The sequence below is a fragment of the Ostrea edulis genome, chromosome 4 (assembly GCF_947568905.1).
Source record: "Ostrea edulis chromosome 4, xbOstEdul1.1, whole genome shotgun sequence".
Lineage (NCBI taxonomy): Eukaryota > Metazoa > Mollusca > Bivalvia > Ostreida > Ostreidae > Ostrea > Ostrea edulis.
This window is the reverse complement of record NC_079167.1, coordinates 15,655,208-15,676,484: the sequence shown is the minus strand read 5'-3', so window position 1 is coordinate 15,676,484 and position 21,277 is coordinate 15,655,208. Positions and strand designations below refer to the sequence as shown.

At 35.0% G+C, this 21,277-nt stretch overlaps 4 protein-coding genes across 8 annotated transcripts in view; 2 read left to right on the top strand and 2 right to left on the bottom strand.

Annotated features, from left to right (window-relative positions):
- Window positions 1-783, bottom strand: part of LOC125670225 (uncharacterized) — a 2,582-nt gene extending 1,799 nt beyond the window's left edge. The window contains exons 1-2 of one of the 4 annotated variants that reach the window (XM_048905287.2): window positions 522-783; window positions 1-140 (exon numbers count right to left, since the gene is read on the bottom strand). The exon at window positions 1-140 is cut by the window's left edge and continues 187 nt beyond it. In XM_048905287.2, the coding sequence (XP_048761244.1) occupies window positions 1-120 (120 nt within the window). In that variant the 5' untranslated portion in view covers window positions 121-140; window positions 522-783. The other 3 variants (XM_048905289.2, XM_056162065.1, XM_048905290.2) reach the window with 3 other exon arrangements.
- A 2,816-nt stretch (window positions 784-3,599) lies between these two features.
- LOC125668432 (uncharacterized) lies at window positions 3,600-8,178 on the top strand. The gene is made up of 2 exons (XM_048902594.2): window positions 3,600-4,351; window positions 5,567-8,178. The coding sequence occupies exons 1-2, from the start codon at window positions 4,066-4,068 to the stop codon at window positions 8,011-8,013; spliced, it is 2,733 nt and encodes a 910-aa protein (XP_048758551.2). The 5' UTR covers window positions 3,600-4,065; the 3' UTR covers window positions 8,014-8,178.
- A 2,252-nt stretch (window positions 8,179-10,430) lies between these two features.
- The window catches only part of LOC125668436 (protein wntless homolog), a 39,866-nt gene continuing 29,019 nt past the window's right edge, over window positions 10,431-21,277 (bottom strand). The window contains exons 10-13 of one of the 2 annotated variants that reach the window (XM_048902604.2): window positions 20,848-20,991; window positions 20,388-20,541; window positions 16,204-16,284; window positions 10,431-13,690 (exon numbers count right to left, since the gene is read on the bottom strand). In XM_048902604.2, the coding sequence (XP_048758561.1) occupies window positions 13,581-13,690; window positions 16,204-16,284; window positions 20,388-20,541; window positions 20,848-20,991 (489 nt within the window). In that variant the 3' untranslated portion in view covers window positions 10,431-13,580. Of the gene's footprint in view, window positions 13,691-16,203; window positions 16,285-19,592; window positions 19,875-20,320; window positions 20,542-20,847; window positions 20,992-21,277 lie in introns of those variants that run through there. The other variant, XM_056162062.1, reaches the window with a different exon arrangement.
- LOC125668448 (uncharacterized) overlaps window positions 20,848-21,277 on the top strand; it is a 34,131-nt gene continuing 33,701 nt past the window's right edge. The window contains exon 1 of the mRNA XM_048902619.2: window positions 20,848-20,986. The gene's annotated coding sequence lies outside the window, so the exon portion shown is untranslated. The remainder of the gene's footprint in view (window positions 20,987-21,277) is intronic.

The window sequence follows — 21,277 nt, the reverse complement described above, 5'->3', positions numbered from 1 at the left end:
CTTCACCACGACTGGAAGTCGACTTTCTTTCAGGATTTCGTGTAGCGTTTTGGATTGTTTCTCCCATGAGATTCTGGGCTCTTCTTCTCCGCTTATCAACACACTATCAGCCCTCGCCATGTTTTATGTATTTATAGATTCTACAATAGATGTCACCAAAATATATCGAATGAATAACTTTTAAAAAAAAGAGTAAAGCATTGAATCTCGATGAATATCACTTATCGAGGTAAATAGTCAAACCATTGACGGTTTTTCATTTCTTTGATGCACTGTTGACTTTCTTGAATTTAAAAGGCTGTATGAAGTAAACCTTGCATTTCTTGCTTCATTGGATTTTTTGGGGGGCAATTTACCGACACTTGCTGCGTGAAAACGCTAAGTTCCGATATGCCTTTACTGACACCAGCTGCGTGAAAACGCTAAGTTCCAATAGGTGTTTCAGAGTACATATTTCAGACTTCGGGACACGTGCATCACTCGGGAAGTGAGTGAAATCGAGACTGAAAAAATGTACTTACATTGTGAACATCTGAGAAGCATTCCAAACATTTGACAGATTCCACGTTCCTAGGTGTGACGTGAGGTTGCTAATATTCAATTAAATGACACGGTATGGGGAGAGTGCAATATTCGATCACTGCACACGCTAATCCAGCTTTTTTATGTCTCCTACCGTATTCAGTTACACACTATCTATGGGGCTATTTTCATTTAAGACGATCCTGGCGGGTTTAAAGCCATTGTGTTGGAGGACCTAATACCTTTCCCTTTTGTGGCTGTCAGTTTAATGTTAGGTGTCATACAACGGGTTAATCCATATTCAGTATCACAAACGCATTATCGAGTTATTCCGCGTACAACAGTAAAAGATCTATGCATATACAATGCAATACGTTTGAGTGGATGATAAATTTGAGATAAAGTTAATTATTTTTTTTCTTTATCAATCAACATCATTTTCTTGAACTCAATCCATTTTTCGCAAAATACGATGTATCTATAGTTGTTCATTGAAATATTGTAAAAATTATTGTTTTTAAATATCCTTTTTGTTTATTTGTTTTCTAAGTCATTTTGAGAAAACTCTTTAATGATTCACATACAATGTAGGTTTTAATATGTAACTGTGACAATTCGTCCCATCGTTCATGACCGTTAAAGAAGAGATCAATCAGTCCGTTTCTCACTTCCAACCTAGTCCACTGCACTTAGCCAATTTGTTCTGTTGATACCTTTGTCTATTTCACCTACTGATACAGATTTTCTGATTATATGTGGTGCACTGCACCTGATACAATATCTGTTCATATACATAGTGGACTACACCTGATACAATGTCTGTTCATATACATAGTGGACTGCACCTAGTACAATATCTGTTCATATACACTGCACCTGGTACAATATATGTTCATATACATAGTGCAATGCACCTGATACAATATATGTTCATATACATAGTGGACTGCACCTAGTACAATATCTGTTCATATACATAGTGCACTGCACCTACAATGTCTGTTCATATACATAGTGGACTGCACCTGATACAATGTCTGTTCATATACACTGCACCTGATACAATATATGTTCATATACATAGTGCACTGCACCTGATACAATATATGTTCATATACATAGTGCACTGCACCTAGTACAATATCTGTTCATATACATAGTGGACTGCACCTGATACAATGTCAGTTCATATACACTGCACCTGATACAATATATGTTCATATACATAGTGCACTGCACCTGATACAATGTATGTTCATATACATAGTGGACTGCACCTGATACAATGTCTGTTCATATACACTGCACCTGATACAATATATGTTCATATACATAGTGCACTGCACCTGATACAATATCTGTTCATATACATAGTGCACTGCACCTAGTACAATATCTGTTCATATACATAGTGCACTGCACCTGATACAATGTCTGTTCATATACATAGTGGACTGCACCTGATACAATGTCAGTTCATATACACTGCACCTGATACAATATATGTTCATATACATAGTGCATTGCACCTGATACAATGTCTGTTCATATACATAGTGGACTGCACCTGATACAATGTCTGTTCATATACATAGTGGACTGCACCTGATACAATATATGTTCATATATATAGTGCACTGCACCTGATACAATATCTGTTCATATACATAGTGGACTGCACCTAGTACAATATCTGTTCATATACATAGTGCACTGCACCTGATACAATATCTGTTCATATACATAGTGGACTGCACCTGATACAATGTCTGTTCATATACACTGCACCTGATACAATATATGTTCATATACATAGTGCACTGCACCCGATACAATGTCTATTCATATACATAGTGGACTGCACCTGATACAATGTCTGTTCATATACACTGCACCTGATACAATATATGTTCATATACACAGTGCACTGCACCTGATACAATATCTGCTCATATACATAGTGCACTGCACCTGGTACAAGAATATGCTTTCTTTTCGAAGTTTTCAATTATATTTTTTCCGCAAAGATCTTGATAGATTTTAAACTTTTAGGAAATGATAAAAGCAAATTTTATCATAATGACTTTGCCATTCATCATGATGTTTTACAAAGCCTTCGTGAAATTACATGTATTCGGGAAGAGAGGCTGTCATGCATATTTTTGTCAGTTTGTCTGAAACTCATTTGAAGCACTTACTTCTGCCTATTTTCAAGGTTATTTGGATCAAATCTAAATGAATGGAGGGAACAAAGTATTAATTTAACAGCTTCCCATCAAATGATTAAGCCCCGTCGTTTAAAACAATGGGTCGTATATGTCCTTGACTATGGCACGTTGGATTTTGTTGCTGTTGAAGTTGATGACACATACAGTTATATGACAAATGATAAACAAACATTAAATGCTGTTAGTCATTTCTCTATCTACTTTACAACTTTCATGTTGAAGAGTGTATATTTGCAGAACTCTTAAGGACGGTAACTTTACATATAATCCACACTTTGGCTGGTTTTATTGTGAATATAATGATGTCTTTATCCACTACTCAATGATTGCTATTTATCTGCACTCACTCACTGACTGGATACTGTTAGTGATTGTTAACACATCAGTGCCGCTATGGTATCCCTCCATGTCACACGGTCTTTGGCTATTTTTTATGTTTGTATAAGCCCATATGCTTCAAAGCGTTTTTCTTGATGTATAATTTTCTAGGTGTGATTCTTAAGTTTCGATGATACATTAAAAGTTATACGGGAAGTATAACTTCTTCTTTAATCAATTAAAATATTCTAATGTATGAGATTTTTTTTTTTAAAGTTAGAAACGCTTTTCTGACAAAGTTGTTCAGTAACGGCAATTTTCCTATTTATCATATACAGCAAGTGCACAAACAATACAGGGCCACGTAAAAAGGGGGTTTAGGATCGTTCCATCATTTTCAATCTTCATCGTAAATTAAACGCAATTATAAGGGGACGTTTCTACTTCGATTTGAATTAATATTTAAGTTTACGGGAATTAAATCTATTTCGCTATTTCGTCACATCACGTGATTTTATAAGTTTTTGTATATAACTCATAAATGACAAATATTACATAAGGAAATATTTTAAAATTCATTTTCACTATGGATTGTAAATTTCTCGTGAATCGAGCCCCGTTTGAGCATACACCTACTAACTCAGTCTAGTGTTTGGTTGTGTGACTGTGACACATCAGTGAAACCGAATAACGTGAACTTTGTGGCCCCCAGAGTGAGGACCGGGGGGACAAAGGGGTAATCGCTGTTATATCACCAGGAATTTGATTATCCGTCATAAATAAAATCGCGAAGATATAATCGCAATAAGTGGATTATTTAACGGGAATATTCATCACATGTCCATGCTATTTTCAAAGAGGAAGTTCGCTGACAATATAGAAGGAAATATTGCACATTAATCCAGTTCAAACAAAAGAGGTAGACAGGGTTCTGGGCAACATCCATATACAATATTTTGTGTAGAGGAGACAGCATCTCTGGAGGGGATTTCTAACAATGGATGCTGGGCATTCCTTCTCAGATTTGAATTTCGAATCTGGGACTTACTCAATTGTGGAAATAATAAGAAATTTTCCGTTGCCTGTGGTGGTGTTGTGTGATACTTCTAAAAGTGCAGTTCCTGTTGACAGGACAAGATTTAATTTTGATCTCAGACAACCTCTGGTTTTGTACAGAGCTAGAAACATAAAGAAAATTTCTGCCAAAAGCGTGAACATAGACCCGTCGTCTCGAGCATTTCAGGATGTCGGCGACCAGTTACTTATACCTGAAGATTACAAAGGTAAAAATATGTTTAAAGATTTTTACATTTAAATGCTATTTTCATCAAACAATGGTTCATTACAAATGATTTTCAAAGTAGGTTATTTCCTCATTGTTTCAATGATATGATGAAGTATGTTATGAACAAGCAGGATATTATTTATATATATATATATATATATATATATATATATATATATATATATATATATATATATAATGAAATGTTTTAATGCATTAGCCCTGCGGTGCAACCTAGATCGTAAAAATTATCCCTCGAAAAGGGACTGTTCAACAAGCGCCCGATAACATCGTATACCGTTCGGTGGTTCATGTACCACTTCAAAACAATTTAGTTAATTGGTTCTATAAATATCACCATGTATCAATATTCAGGGGAACATGAAATGCTCGAATATTTATTGGCATTCTGTTGAAAATATCCAGGTATTTCGTTTGAAAGGTTTGTGTATATGCAGGAGCTTCCCCAATCCACACAACACGAGATAACGTTGTTAGGTCTGCTCTGTGTATAGCTAAATTGCCTACAAAAGGCATCATATTCTGACCCAAAAAAGAAGAAAAGTTACAAATTAAAGGGTTTCGCGGCCACTTTTAGTCTTTTTATGCCTCTAAACACAGAAAAAATTTCCCTGGAAATACACACGTCATTGTAAAGCGTTACTTTTTAAACAAGGAAAAAGTTCATAATGTGTGACCTAAAAAGAAGAAACATTCTTTAATAGTTGCAAGATACCTAGACTTTAAAACTTCCGCAATTCATGCAGTTGCATTGGAATTTGGGGAGGGGGGGGGGGGGGGTCATGACCAGCCAATCCGCAACAACAGCGCATGTCAATTTCACGGTAAATCAGTCATGATACATCTTATTGAAAAGTGCCATTTAAGGGGGAATGCTACACCATAGCAATTTGATGCGGATGATAAGTGGAGGACGTACAATATTCTGAAATTGAAAACTTTCAAATTTTACTTTATTTAGAAAAAAAAAAATGCAGTAAGAAAGTGATCTGAAATAAAATTAAAACCTCTATTGTTGAACTCGAACCCGCTATCTACAGTTCAGCAGTCTAACCTACGGAGCTCTCAGCTAGACAATCAAATCTAAAAGAAATAGACAAATATTGCTGGTATTTATATGTTCATTCATGTTTTAAAAGGAAGCCAGCTATCATGACGACGTAGTATACCCCCTTAAACATTGTGCTTACAGGTTACTTTTCATTGTTGAAGAAGAACTATAACAACGGTCCCGTTGACGATTTTGTCCCCCACTATCAAGAAATCTCTGCATTGGCGGGAACAGATACTGAAAATTTCCTCATCGGTGGAGACCGCCGAGTACAGGCCCTGCAAATTGTGCGTCGGGAAAATGGAAGCATTATTCATCAACAACGCACACTATTTCCAGGCGATGTTTTGCGAAAAGGAAAAATTTATGTTGGTGAAAAAAGGAGAAAAAGTAAGCTGTTTCGAAAAACGAAAGTCGTGACGGAAAAATACATGTTGTGTACAGATGACGCAGATCGAGAAATTTTGATTCCGTTCGACCAAAAAGGATTATTTTACACCTTAACTACTACTTCTGGGGGCGCTAATCGTCCGGTTCTGCAAATGAGCGAAATCGTCAATAAGAAATGTTTCCCTTGTATTGTTCGCCTTGTTTATGGCCGTATCCCGAACACGCCATGTTCTTTTACTGGAACACTTCGTCTGGAACGAGCAGATCTGGAGCAATCGGTAGTAGCCGCAACATTACTCAACACAAAAAATATTCTTTTGGAAATTCCCACTTCCTGTGACTTGCAGTTCAATGTAGTTGTGTCCAATGATGACCTTATACGCATGCCAACGTATCATCAAGCTTTGGACTTGTGTAACGAGAAAGGATCAATTTATATGAGAAATATCAAAGTCTGCTACAAGATTACCAGCGACTCTCATAATGAGCCACCATCTGATTTGCAGATGGAAGATGAAATTGCGACAAAACTAGTGCAATACCGTCAAAGGATTTCTACGCAAATCTCCATTGGAACTGACGCCTCGGAAGACAACAGTCAAGGCTCAGATTCGCGCGCTGACCGAACATCTGACTATGTGGACATGCAGTCTGTCGAAAGTGACTCAGTTGATGAAAACCCCCATGGGTTATCTCTATTCTCCACAGAAATCGATTCTAATGACGAATCCCCATTCCCCTGCGCATGTCCTAATCAATTTTCTAACCCGCACTATATGGAAAGCCAAATCTCCGTAGAGCACAAGTGTTTACTTGTTGAAATGAAAATCGATGAGGATTTCACATGCCAGCCCGATGAACCCCCAGGGATAATACAAAAGCTGATTCAAGAAGCAGCACCCAAACCATGCTCAGGATCTGGCGGGTCTTTCGACAGCGGAATACAAATGGAACCAGACGGACAAGGTGGTAGGCGATCATCTACTCAAGTCTTCTCCGAAGCTGCACAACATTTTGATGATGATTCAACATATGACATACCCCATCTGCCCTCTAGACGAGTCAGTGCACCACCTGGGTGCAACATATTGCCTCCTACCTCTGAAAAAAGCGCGGAGCACGCAAGGGAAGCATTCAACCGCCGCCCTTCAATATTTCCACCACCATTACCAACCACAAAAGAAGACTTGTCACCAATCGAGTTTGCAATAGAGGAATTGGATTCGGAAGAAGAGGCAATGGAGCCTATCTATCAAAACATTGAGGGGTCATACAGTAAAATGGAAGATCTATTCAGATACGGGGATGGAAGCCTGAGAACGCAGGCCAGTTCTCGGTGTTCCTCAACACGAGATTCGGGACACCTCTCAGATGAATGTGTTCCTGGTCGTTCCAGCAAAAACTTTGATCGGGATCGACTGTCACCAAACATCTTTCAGACAATTCCAATTGGTGAGATCCCTGATCTTCCTCGAAGTCGAAGAAATTCTATCAGCCCGGTCGCGGACAATAATACGAATTCCTCTTTGCCAATTCCTGCCCTTCCAATGTCGAAAGACTCTTTAAAAGATAACAAATGTGATAGCTCTAGCCTTTCAACAAAAGACCCAAGCTCAGGAGAAAATTTAAACACAGATTCAAACGAAGAAAACAACAACTTAAACAAGTCTACAGGCGTAGACACAGAAATCAACATTGATAACTTTACAGAAGTATTACAATTGACAGAAACCGGCGACCAAGACGTGTTTTATGAAACTGAACATAGCAACGAGAAACAATGTCCTCCTAATCGTACGAGTGAAATTGTTGACAAGGATAGAAATTATTCTATCTCGTCTCTGCGCAGTCTCGATATTTCAGACGATAACTTGGAAAACTGTGATGTGAGTGACCAGACACCAAGACAAGAGGAAAAAAAGGTCTACAAGCGTTGTCGACCCAAAATCAAGTCGGAAGAAAAGAGATCCCGACAATCCAAAGATATTTCTAAGATGACGGTGCAGGAACTAGCTGTAGAATTTCGACGCGTTGGCATAAAAGAGCAAACTATCGAGTTGGTTATTAGTGAGAATTTGAATGGATTGACCTTGTTAGGGAAGTACCAGGAGCACGACACTATAGGGGCTTTCCTGCCTACAGCAGGGCTAATCGACCAGCAGAAGATTTCCCTATTTATACAAGGGTGTAAATACTGAAAAATATAAAATATACATGTAATCATTTTAGTGTAAGCAAAATATCACGCATGTAGATATCAAAAAATGAAATCATCAGTACATTTACTAATATTTTGTTAGTAATAATCTTATGTTATACAGTGTATTATATTTCGATAAAAGGATTTACTTTTTCCTTTGAAATGAGTTCAAGTTATTTTCAAATATTATAAATGTCTAAGTTTTGCGTATTATGGGAGATATTAACTTCCAATTTACCTGAACATTTATTCCGCTAGTATAACATTACATACACTGCGAAAATAAAATTTGACCTATTGTAATAAGTCTCGAGATGATATCGGCGAAAAACGCATGCTTGTAACAAAAATAATTTTCGTTATGACGTCATTTTTTGGTGATAATATTTTGAAACAAGACAGTTTTGATTCAGCGAAATTATATTATTTGTGTCTCTCCTTCCCAGAAGAGGGACATATTGGTTTAGTGTGAATTCTTCCGCTGTCTTCTCATACAAAGCTTGTCCGGGCCATAATAGGACTCTGATATTTGGTATGTGGGTATACCATGGTGCATCGCGTACCATTTGATGACCTTGACTTTTTCTGTAAAAGTCAAATAATTGAAAGTATTGGGCTTTTTTTTTTTTTTTTTGGTCTATTGACACAGGCCTTTAATAGTTGTATACCATATGACAGTGTGTCACGTGGTATTTTTTTTTTTAAATCTTGACCTTTTATGTAAAATTCAAATAATAGAATGTTTTGAGCATTTTTTGGGGGGTCAGGACCATAACTTTTTTGTCTTTTGACATAGACGTTTGATATTTGGTATGCTGGCTAGTTTAATTTACAATCATATGTTCACAACTGTTCCTTGGTTGAAGCACACATATACAATGTAGGTGACTGTTATGTACCGTAACTCTTTAAGTTTCCACTTTAAAGTTCATCCCTAAAAATGTTTTAAAATACTATGATTGATTAATGTATTCCGCCACACTCAACAATTTTTCAGTTATATGGTGGCCCCCAGTTTTTTATTGGTGGAAGAGAGAACCCAGATACAATCACAGGTGCTTGTGGACAGGACTTCCGGTACCCCCCTTCTTTTATTTTTAAATGTTCAATTCCTTGGGTATTTCGGACGTATTTTTGATAAAATATGTAACTTCAGAGGTTATCTATTTCAATGGAATACAAAAATCTCACATAGAAACCGTTTTTAAAAATGTCATATCACCGATCATAATATATGTTCATATATTATGATCGGTGATATGACATTTTTAAAAACGGTTTCTATGCGAGATTTGTGTATTCCATTGAAATAGATAAACTCTGAAGTTACATATTTGATCAAAAATACGTCCGAAATACCCAAGGAATTGAACATTTAAAAATAAAAGAAGGGGGGTACCGGAAGTCCTGTCCACAAGCACCTGTGGATACAATCAGTTTTAGTATGCTAAAACAATTCTTTCTATTTTTGATTGGCACAGACGTGCTTCAACACATTTATTGATACAATTAAATGTTTGTAAATGATAATACCGATGAAATGTTTACAGATTTGTCTGTAATACTAAACCAGGAGGCAATTTATTGATGCCAAAAATACATACTAAAAATTCATTTGAACATGATCTTTACACCATTCCATCTTTCTTAATTATCATATTCTGATTTGGAATGGGAATCTGGACTGTATTTTGGTACCTGTATGGAGCTTTTTCATGAGCACACAAAAATCTTGCAAAGATAAAATTATCAGTATAAATTTTTATGACAACCTGAGCATAATTATGTGTAGATAAAGTAGAAGACATGCAAATGAAAGGCGACGATAACAAACGGTGATCAATCTCTTAACACCTATAAGCAATACAAAATAGAGAGTTGGGCAAACACGGACCCCTGGATATACCAGAGGTGGGATCAGGTGCCTAGGAGGAGTACGCATCCCCTGTTGACCAGTCACACCCGCTGTGAGCCCCATATCTTGATCAAGTAAATGGAGTTGTATCCGTAGTCAAAATCAGTGTGCCAAGAACGGCCTAACAATCGGTATGAAACACGTCAGACAGCATTTGACCCAATGATAGATTGTAATGGCAAACTAGATCGTTATAATGACCATAGAATTTGCGAAATGCATATGTAGCAATATAATGTCAGCTAAAACATTCTTCTTCGTTATATACAGTGGTGGATCCTGGATATCACAAAGGTGATGTTGAATTTTGACCCCCCCCCCCCCCCCCCCCCCCCACTGAAAAAAGAAAATAAACTTGTATAAAATAGTTTTCTGTAACTATTCAAGAAAAGTCCAAGTTATATTCACACAGAGCATTCCATGGGGGATACATTTCCTCCAGTTTCTGTTATCAAAGCCAGTGAAAAGTTCCCTACTGAATCAAAAAAGAAATATGTTGGTACATAGATAAAACATTTATTTCATAAATGATTTCAAAGCTCAAAAGAACTTCACTATATACACAGCATTACAAAAATGTTGAGCTGCTGCTATCTATAATAATAATAAAAAAAAAAACCTAGAAAATGTTGACAAAGGAAATGAGTAACTTTAAATCAACTTCATGATTTCCTCATACATAACAGATCATAAAATTCTTGAAATTCTTCCTCGTTTTCAGCAAAGATTCACACGTTTTAAATAAACATTTGAAATACAAAAATTTTTCCAATAAAAAACAAAAATGTCTGCAATTATTTTCCTGTTCCTGTCATGGAAAGGGTAAAAAATAATTTAATGATCCAAAACAGGATTGATAAACATATAATACACACGAAAATAATCTTCCATAGTAATCTGTTTGATTTTCACTCGAACTTTCCAAATAGGTCTGTATAGTACGCCACTTCTACAGACCTAAATAGTTTTTTTTTACTGAAGAGAATGTTCTGCTTAAGTACATGTATATCAGGAAAACCATAAGTTTTCCTCGGAGATAAAATTGTGTATGAATGTGTATTATTAATGTTCTGTTAAAAAAAAAAATCATTTTTTAAGAAAAGCGAAGCAAAATTTAAGTTCTATATATCATATTAGAGTCAGTCTGGTGAATATGAACAATATGAAACTCTTGTAAATCATTAAGTGAACCAATATGGGATGTACACAAAATTGCACATTTACATTGTGAAGCATTTCCATCATATTTAAAAATAAATAAATAAAACAATGCATATAATTTAAATCCACCTCAAAAGAGACAATTCTGCATGGTTTTATAGTCAGAATATTTGTCAGAAATAATCTATTTCTGCTGAAACAAATTAGACTTGCATAACCATGAAATTATCTGAACAAACCCTAAGGGATAACTGGTGTTAGTCACCTTACACATTTGAAATTTGTTTTACACTATGCTATATAAGGCACCTTGCATTTATTTTCAACAAAAAAAAAATCACTTGCGTACTACAGCCAGGGCTCAATATGTGAACAACTTATATAAACAAAACAATATACAGATATAATCTGTCCTTTCATTTGGCTCATGATCTGTGGTTCAAAACCATGTTTACTGCTTGTTTAGTGCTTGTACATAAATTTCACAATTGTTGTTCATAAGAGTAAGGCTATTAAATATTTTTTTAATCTAAATTTTCAACACTTTCTTGCACATTTTGTCATATCTGGCACTATGGTTTTCAAAAACAGGATTGTTGAAAGACCATCCTATTTTCAATTTCTAATAGTTAAAAAGGAATTACTTTGAATTTTCTTCAGCAAGGTTTAGTTGAATTTGGCCCAATGACTCTGGAGAACAAGCCCAAATTGTGAAAAACTTCCAAATTATCTGCCAGATAGGTGCCCTATAAAACTTCAGTAAGCTTAGGAGAGCTAACAAAGGACATGCTGTTTTCAATATTGGATTTAATTTGAGGAGAAGCCCAAGCTCTATAACTGTGAAAAACAATGAAATAAGCCCTAAGGACGTTTCTCAATAATAATGGAACCTTATTAAGGATGTGACTTTTCTCAATAATAGAGTGTTAAGGACGTGATGTTTCTCAATAATATATAACTTTTCATGACATTTCAAGTACTATTCAATTGCATCTAATCTTGTTTACAAAAAAACAAAAACAAAAAACACTTAGGGTATATTACCAGGTCTGTTAGAGTTCCAATATTTTGAAAGTTCCTGATTCTGGGAATTAAACATGTAAGGTCAACTCTTACGTATTACAGGAAGTTGTATATATGGACATTACTAAGTTATCGTAGAAAAGAAGGGGGGAAATCTTTGGATCAATTGGAACATTACTAGTTTATAGGTGATCTAACCACTGAGCTACCTAGGCCAATATATAAAGTAAAGTTACTACAATATAAAATTTAAACCTATACCAGAAATCATACAAGAACTCCTCATATCAAAGACATAAAAAAGGTTTTAGAAAAATGGCAAAAAGAATATGACTGACCTTAAAGCAGTATGCATATAAGGTAAACACAAATTGACTTCTTAAGTAAACAAATATTAATAAATATCCAACTGTAAATGTACAATAATTTCATTAAAAAATTATCACAACTTCACAAAAAATCAACTATCATAGTAAAATCAAATGTAAATGATCATCCTGAATACCCTTTCAAAATATATTTTGACAACCTGTCTTTAATGTTTAACTAGCAGTTAAAATATCTTGAAAGCTTTCATTATTTTAAAATTTTTCACAAAGTAATGTGATTAACACGTAAGTAATGTTAATTAACTACATATATATAAATACTAAGGTGAAAGAAACCCATTAACCCTCACAACAGTAGTGTAATGATTGGCAATTTTAATATTTCCTTCAACTGATTTTTTAAAAAAGATTATTTCCTTTTGAATACTGAACTTTTTCAAATGGAAGTAACTACATGTACAAACTGAATGGTATACATAAATGATCAATAGTCTTTTGTGAAAATACTGTTTATCAGCACTTGTGTTTCAACCCCATCTTTGCTAACATTGGTTTTGTGTCTGTAAGCTGTCCTCTTTTGAGGAGGAAATAATAACTTAAAACCAATGCTCCATATTCCTAATACAGTCATTTTATTGAAAACAAGGAAACTTATGTATGTCATCATTGAAATAGATGCCGAAAAGGTTGTGAATGTGTGTACATCTAGATAATTGGTTTTTACAAATATGAAAAACAATGGTTTTGTAAAAATACAATAGACTATGTAGAAAATTTCACATCTAATATAATAAGGTTATACAAATGCACATATAAAGCAAGTAAGATCTGTCATATAACACTGAGAACACATTTCAATAAAAATAAATATTGCTGATATTTCCTTTCTCTATCTGCGACAAAACAGATCCATATTTGTGATGAGATTTCTTCAGGTTTTTTTTTTTATACAGTTCCTATTCCTCTCTCATCATATGCGTACATGCACAATAATTATTTTCTTCAGAGAACCTGTATATCAAAATGCTCGAAGACTCGGTTTCTGTATTGTCATTTCATATTTTCAAACAATACATGTGATCTTTTCATTTTGTGTACAAACACTATGTTTGTAAATTCTCCTCACCAAAAGTCCCCTTAGTCCTGGGCTGCTTTGGAGGTCAGCGCCTGCAGTGCTGATGTTTCTGATGGGGTGGTGGGTAACTGAGTCAGCTGAACGTTTTCTTCAGTAGACCCATCAGTTGAGTCTGTGAAAGACACATAAAGAGTTCTAGACAATAACTGCAATATACACTCAGTATTGGTATATAAACTGAACTCGTGACTGAAATACTATCAGTTTTGGTAAATTAACTGAAAGACCCATTTTTTGTCCCCACCCCTAAAATTTACTTATGTCGAGATTAATGTTCAGCCACCTGTCAATGAAGACCATCTTCTGAATGAGTAAGGTGTTTTGACAATACAAGAAGTTGATACTTTAATAATATCCACATTCTTAGATCTTAAAGAGTGAGGGTTACTTGTGTTCTGATAATGTTTACACGTCCACTGCCATTTTTTTTCTTCACGCTCAACTTTCTGAATATTTTGTATATAATTCTTTCATTATTGCCATTAGCCTGTAATCTCTACGCAAATGCATCGACAGCTACTAATATACAGAGCATGGTTCTTCTTATCATTCTAATGCAGCGCAAAGGCACTCAGAGTAGACCTTAAAAATAATTTCATTTGATTATCATCTTGCTTGCAAATTTCAAATGAAATATGCAGAAAATTTGAAGACACCCCCCCCCCCCCAACCAACATTTTGATTATTTGCGTAATAATGCTAATGTCGCAAAATAATTTGTTTGATTAGGTATTTCAGTCCCTAATAATTTGCAAATCAAAATACTTCTTATTTTCGAAAAAGTCAACGAAAGTATGATTTTGAATGAAATAAAAATCAAGAGGTAAGTATTAATTTCATAGTGCAATTGTAATCAAATTGGGCTGCAATTTCAATATTCATTTTAATTCCTTCTAATTAGAGGTCCTTCTCTATTTCCTGTGTATTTCAGTAACTGACACTAATCTGTATACATATACAGTAACATTATATAAAGATAATTAGTATCCCTCCATATCTTCAGCACTCAGGGTAAGTAACACCTCTGCTGAATAGACCATGCCTACTTCTCAGGTAATCATAAGGTAAAAACAATGGGTCTTTAAGATACAAATGTCCTTATAACTGGTAAACAAAATGAATCTGACAAATATACACTTACTATTATTGTTAATCAAAATGAGTTGTTCAAATCACTAATAGATATCCTTTCTATATATTTCTATGTAGCTAAACAATGTAAGTATATTACATTTAGCTGTGTATTCAATTTAGTGTCTTTCATGGACAGCTATAATACTGCTAAATCAAGTACATCGATAAATGTCTTGCGTTTATATATTTTTATATTAGCAAATTTAAAAAGCGTGAATATAAATCTATGCTAACTTGTTTTAAAAATTCAATTTCTGCCAAATATCTTATATGCTAAATATAATACAAACACAGTAACATATTCACTGTTTCCCCTAGCCAAGATTTATATTGACCTGCCTTTACATATTCAAACTATTGACCAAAGAGTCTATCATTAAGGCTCAGCTTTATATTTTCTGCAAGAACACCTCTTCTGACATTTGATTTCTTGACAAAGTAATTGCCATGGCATGATAGTTCAACATTTGCAATTTTATTAAGTCACATTAGATGCACATGTTTGTTTACAGCTGAAAGATTAGGTTTGTAACAACTATAAAGACTATATTTTCTAATGGCATAGCCGTAGTGAAGATAACATTAACAAGACAAGAGGCCCATGGGCCACATCGCTCACCTGAGTCACCTTGGCCCATATCTAAAAATTTTCTATATACACTATATTTGCATGTAAAACTTTGGTCCCTATTGTGGCCCCATCCTACTCCCACGGGGTCATGATTTTTACAAATGTGAAGCTTTCATGTAAATGTCAACTTCTTTCGCCCAATGGTTCTTGAGAAGAAAATTTTAAAAGATTTTTTCTACATATAAGTATGTAAAATTTTGATCCCCTATTGTGGCCCCATCCTACCCTTATGATTTGAACAAACTTGAATCTGCACTATGTCATGAAGCTTTCATGTAAACTTTACTGGCCCAGTGATTCTTCATCAGAAGATTTTTAAATGACCCCACCCTATTTTTGTGATTATCTCCCCTTTGAAGGGGACATGGCCCTTCATTTGAACAAACTTGAAAGTCCTTTACCCAAGGATGCTTTGCGCCAAGTTTAGTTGAAAGATGAAAATGTGAAAAGTTTACAACAACATCAACATCGCCACCGCCCCCCCACCAACAAATTTTTATCAGGAAAGCTCACTTGAGCCTTTGGCTCAGGTGAGCTAAAAATCACATCTGTAGAGTTCTAATGTCATTGAGTTCATTAGCAAAATGGAGAAATGTTGAGTAAGTCTCAAGAAGTTTTGATTTGCATATATAACAAAAACAACTGTGACCAGAGTTGAAAGCAACAGTCATTACACAATTTCCCTCAGAACCGAAAAATTGCTTTCAGCCTTGGTCCAGATGGGTTTGAGAGTTACATGTATTGTCACCCTCGACCCCAGTCAACAATTGCAATGGGAACAGTAAACTTGCTATTATCCACACAGCCACTAAATAGGTACTGTTATATGTAGAAATGATAAAAATGTATTATTAACTTACCCATATCCACCACAGTTTTATGAGATGGTGCATACAGAGACAGCAGGCCACAGACATACACATTCCACATACCATAGACTCCTGTTATTAAAATGAAGATCATTAGGAAGGGAAAGAACTATGTTTATAGAAATGAGTACCACCAAAAGGTAAAAAGAACAACGGTTAACAGTCATGGTAGGAAAACTTATGGTAAGAAGCAATAACCTTTTAGCAAATATATAATATTAGGGCTGAAGATAGAGGGAGAAAATTGGATAACTCTGAAGTATATACAATTCAAGAGGTCATCACTCGATCAACATTTCATGCAATCATCAGAGATGTTAACTTTTTTTGTAACTCACCAATATGAATCATTTGCCAAGTGCTAACTTTAGAAGTGTGGTACATGTATATTTAATCACAACAATTTCCAAGTCTTCATATCAAACAAAGACTGGAGTACGATGTGTATAAAAAGTTTTGCATGTAAAGAAACTGGCTATTTTTCCTGAAAGTCATCTGTCAGTTAATTGATTAGAAACAATTTTCAAATGGGGAAGTAATACAGGACACACAATAACATGCCCCCCTCCCCATCAAACTGAGACTTCACGGGAAATTTACATGCAATACCTCTTGCTTGTATCACTACCCTCTTTAATGACACAAAAAAGAGAACCCAATAAACCTGTAAAAGGAAAGGAGAAAATTTACAGCTGGACCAAGAATCAAACCCAGGACCCCTGCCTTACTAGCCTGGCCTTCTAACCACTGAGATGTCCACAGTCCATATAGCCCAAACCACTAAATTCTTCCTTCCTTTAATTGTCTTCACTCTCGAAGACACTCATATTCTTTACCCCAACAAGACTTTCTCCTGCAGTCCAGGGGTGATTAACAGCACCAAATGTAACAGAAAAGCACAAAATTTATAAGTGGGCCGGGAATTGGACCCCTGCATTACTAATCAGGTGCTCCAACCACTGAGCAATCCAGACTAATATCCATGATCCATATAGCCCAAACTACTAAAAACCAATGCTATTTTCAGCCAATCCCACAATATAGCCTTGTGTGTTCTCTTTCACCATGAAATGCTCAAGTAATTCAAAGTTTACATTATGATGTCAGAGACACAACTGCTGTAGCAATGATTCTGCAGAACTTTTCTCACACAAAATGATAAATTTTCAGTAGGTAAAGTCTTATTTTACTAGATTTACACCAGCAAACTTCATGAACCGTGTTAGTGCTTCATGAAAAGTATGTCGGAGTGAAGCGTTGCTGTTCATGCCCTCATGTATTTTCAAAAATCAAATTTATCTTTTACATTTACTTTCCCAGCCACTACTATAGTCGTACTATATATGCACATTGTTCACATTCACGAGGAAATGGCCATCATTTCAGTTGGTAAAGATATCGAAGACAAAAACATTGGAAAATGTAAATATTTATATTTCAAGACTGTAATAATGTATTTCATATTTTGGTTGTGCCTTGGAAAATAGAGGATATTTTTTCACCCTCATAGCCACTAGCAAGGTATATACTTTATCCAATACTATAGCAATATTAATCAAAGTAAAAATAGCTGTATGCACATTGTAGTATGGAGGGCACACAACATTCCTGTATAATTGAAAATTTCATCCTGACCCAATATGAGGTATTTCATAAACCTTAGTTGCTATTTATGTGGCAACACAATACAAAAGGTTGGCAATTGGCCCAAAAAGTACATGCAACATATACATGTACTTCCACCAAAGCACAAAGTAAATATGAAATTTAGCTCTCATCCACTGCACAAGGTATTTTCAGAGGGAGACAATCGTCAAAGTAATGCAAAGTGAAGTCAGATGTCTCTTGTGTAAGACTGCTCTTTGTTTTCATTTCCTTTTTCAACAATAGGATGAATACAATGATAAACAAAACTCCTGAACCTGGAAAATCTTTTGCATTACATACACATAATTTTCTGATTATATATCACACAAGACAAACTTCTTACACACCAGGTAAACACACCAGGTAAACGTGACCAGATGTCATTAACTATGACAAGGATTATGTATAATTAACCTTTTTGGATCCCATAAAACTATGGAAAAAAAATTGAAGCTTTAAAGAAAGACTAATTAAAATCTACTGTCATTTCATAAAAGAGATAATTTCTAATAGTGTTTCAGATACATGTACATTTAATTTTTCTCGGATATTTACAGTCATTATAAGTACACAGTATCAAAAGTAACTCAATACTCTAATGTAGTTTATATGTTAAGTTTTGTGAACATTTTTTATTCAGAAAGCATAGAGTGCAGCTTTGGACAAACAAAACTTTTCTATCATATATGCATTCTAGAAAGATAAATCTTCGCTTTGTCCAAGCCTGCATTTGTTTCCTAGAGGAAAAACTGTATGAAAAATGGCAGAAAAAACCCCCCATCATGTTTATATGATATAATTCTGGTTTCATGTCATATTAATCAAACCGAAACTAACAATTGAGTTGCATCTAGATTCTTGCATAAAAATTCATTCAATTTAGAAATAAAAGCATGAATGTTGATTAGGGTGGCCAGATGGAGCTCTTATCATATATAGTCCTTGTGGATTATAAACAACCAATCAGAAAGTCTATCAACAATTTTAGACTCTTCAATTTACTAAATAACATTTATTTGTTTGTAGTAGGTGCCCAAGAAAGTATGTGAAATTTGATTAAAAGTATAAAAAAAACATGTCTCCCAGGCCAATGACATTGTCACATTTACTTGTGTACTTATTTTAATTTTTATGTATAGTTATCCTTTCCAGGCCCTCTTCTATCAGTTGATATCTTTACCCCGTATGGTACCCCGTTTACCTGTGTCTGATATAACTGAGTTCTGGGTTTAGCCATATTCGTGTTTGATTGGTGTTCTGACATTCTGAGTTACAAATTTTTGTAAAACTTCTTTAATTATACAGACACTTGGCTTTCTGAGGTAACTTTTCTATAAATATTAATGTAATGTTATGTTTTCTATTTCTTACGTTTTGTTAATTTTATGGTCCTGGAATAACTTTGCTCAAATTTGTGTTTTCTATTGTGTTCAAATTCTAAAGTTTATATATTGTTTTATGTGTTACTTTGTGTATTTATTTCATTGATATGTGTTTTCGTAATGTGTAATCATGTATCCGTATTCACTTTTGTAATATCATATGTTCAGTATTTGTAAAGTATTAAGTAATGTATTATCAAGTGTGTTTCATTTAGTTAAATAACATTAAGTTCAAGTGTAAACGTAGCACTACAAGTGGAAATATGTGATTATTGGCTTGTTAACTTAATGCGTGTATTTTTTTGGTTTCCGTGTTGGTCCCAAAATATTCCTTTAAACTGTGTTCCAGACCTATGTGTCCCGGAACTGTGTGTGTCCTGGAACTGTGTTCGTTCCGGAACTGTGTGTGTCCCAGAACTGTGTATCTCGGAACAGTGTGTCCCGGAGCTGTGTGTATCCCGGAACAGTGTGTGTCCCGGAACTGTGTGTATCCTGGAACTGTGTCCCGGAACTGTGTATCTCGGAACAGTGTGTGTATCCCGGAACTGTGTGTATCCTGGAACTGTGTGTCCAGGAACTCTGTGCCTGTATCAAGACCAGGCATCACGTAAATACTGTATAACTTTAATGTAACTAATACAAAAGTGAATACATAAAACCAATTTTGTCTTTTATTTTGTCTATGGCCTCGGATCGTCCTGTTACATTTAGTGGAAAAAAGAAAAACCCAATCAAGAGCAGTAAACTCGCACACAATTAGAAAGTCATTGACATTTATTTATTTCTGGAAGTAGCTCCATCACCATAGTGATTACAGAAACATAATGCAAATCTAATCGGCTCAAATAAAGCAAATTCTAATGTGTTCAAATCTATGCAAATGCAGTGGCAACAAAAACTGTTTCATGCATCTATGTTTTCTAGGCAAGCTAGCCCAAGGCTGATGAGTCGAAAGATAAATCAACGATGGGTATCCATGAGAACACTGAGAAAATGTGGAGTAAACATTCCTATCAAAATTGCTAAAAGTGTTCTTGAGATTATGCAAAAGCTGGACTACAAATTTCATATATCTATACCTGACAACTTAATAATTATAGCTCATTCTATTACTACAGATGAATATTTAATATATGAATGACATGCCTGTGAAGAATCCACTTGTGTATTCCAGACTCAATTCATGGTCCCCCCATCTCCATTCGCCCTCGTTCAGCTGGGAGATGATGAAGAAGACAACAGTGAAGGCAGCACACACAAGAGTTGCCAGCATCAGGAAACGAAATCGGTACATAATTCCCTGCAAAGAAAGAATAAAAGCTTTTCGTTAAAAATCTCTCTAGAGGGAGAATATAATAAGTTTTAGCAATCATTTCCTATAAAGAATGTAGCACTTTACTGATCAAACAATTTTTGCATACATGTATATGACCTCCCCCCCCCTTTCCCCTTAAAAAATTCTTATACTAAGAACAGTAAAAGCATTATTATACTCAATGTAACAAAGCAATGCATTTTATGCAATGAAAAAAAAGAAAAAGTGTTTTATAAACAGCTTTGCTTTAATCATGTTTTTCAGAAAATACAATGACTCGGAGGTTCTGACCAGGTAGTATCTGCGGCGTAGCTGACTCATACTGGGAAGTGATGCTTTCTTTGAATTGATGGTCTTCATCACACAGAAAATCATATAACACAGAAACAAGAAGTAACATCCAGCCGCAATTCCAGCCAAAATGATGAAGGCAAGCTGCACGTATGTTAAGGGATCAATAAACATATCCATGCATTTATATTTTCTGTGTGCCTGTTTTGAGTTTCTCAACTTCAAGTCAGAAATTAATTTTCAGTCGCTTGTAAGGACTATATATCACAGTTAAGACCTACTTTGGACCATATTAAAATGACTTTCATTTTTAAAAGAAAAGTTTATTTTGATTAAGAGTGCATGTTTAACTTTCTGATAAATGTTCGTAATCTTCAGATATGGCATCATAAATATCTGATTATTCCTTGAATTTTGAAATTTTAAAGGA

What these genes read in the sequence shown, in the direction of transcription:
- LOC125668432 (XM_048902594.2), top strand. Translation starts at nt 4,066, where the DNA reads ATGGATGCTGGGCATTCCTTCTCAGATTTGAATTTCGAATCTGGGACT. An exon ending in TATACCTGAAGATTACAAAG is followed by an intron (nt 4,352 to 5,566) that starts GTAAAAATATGT and finishes TTGTGCTTACAG; the next exon opens with GTTACTTTTCATTGTTGAAG.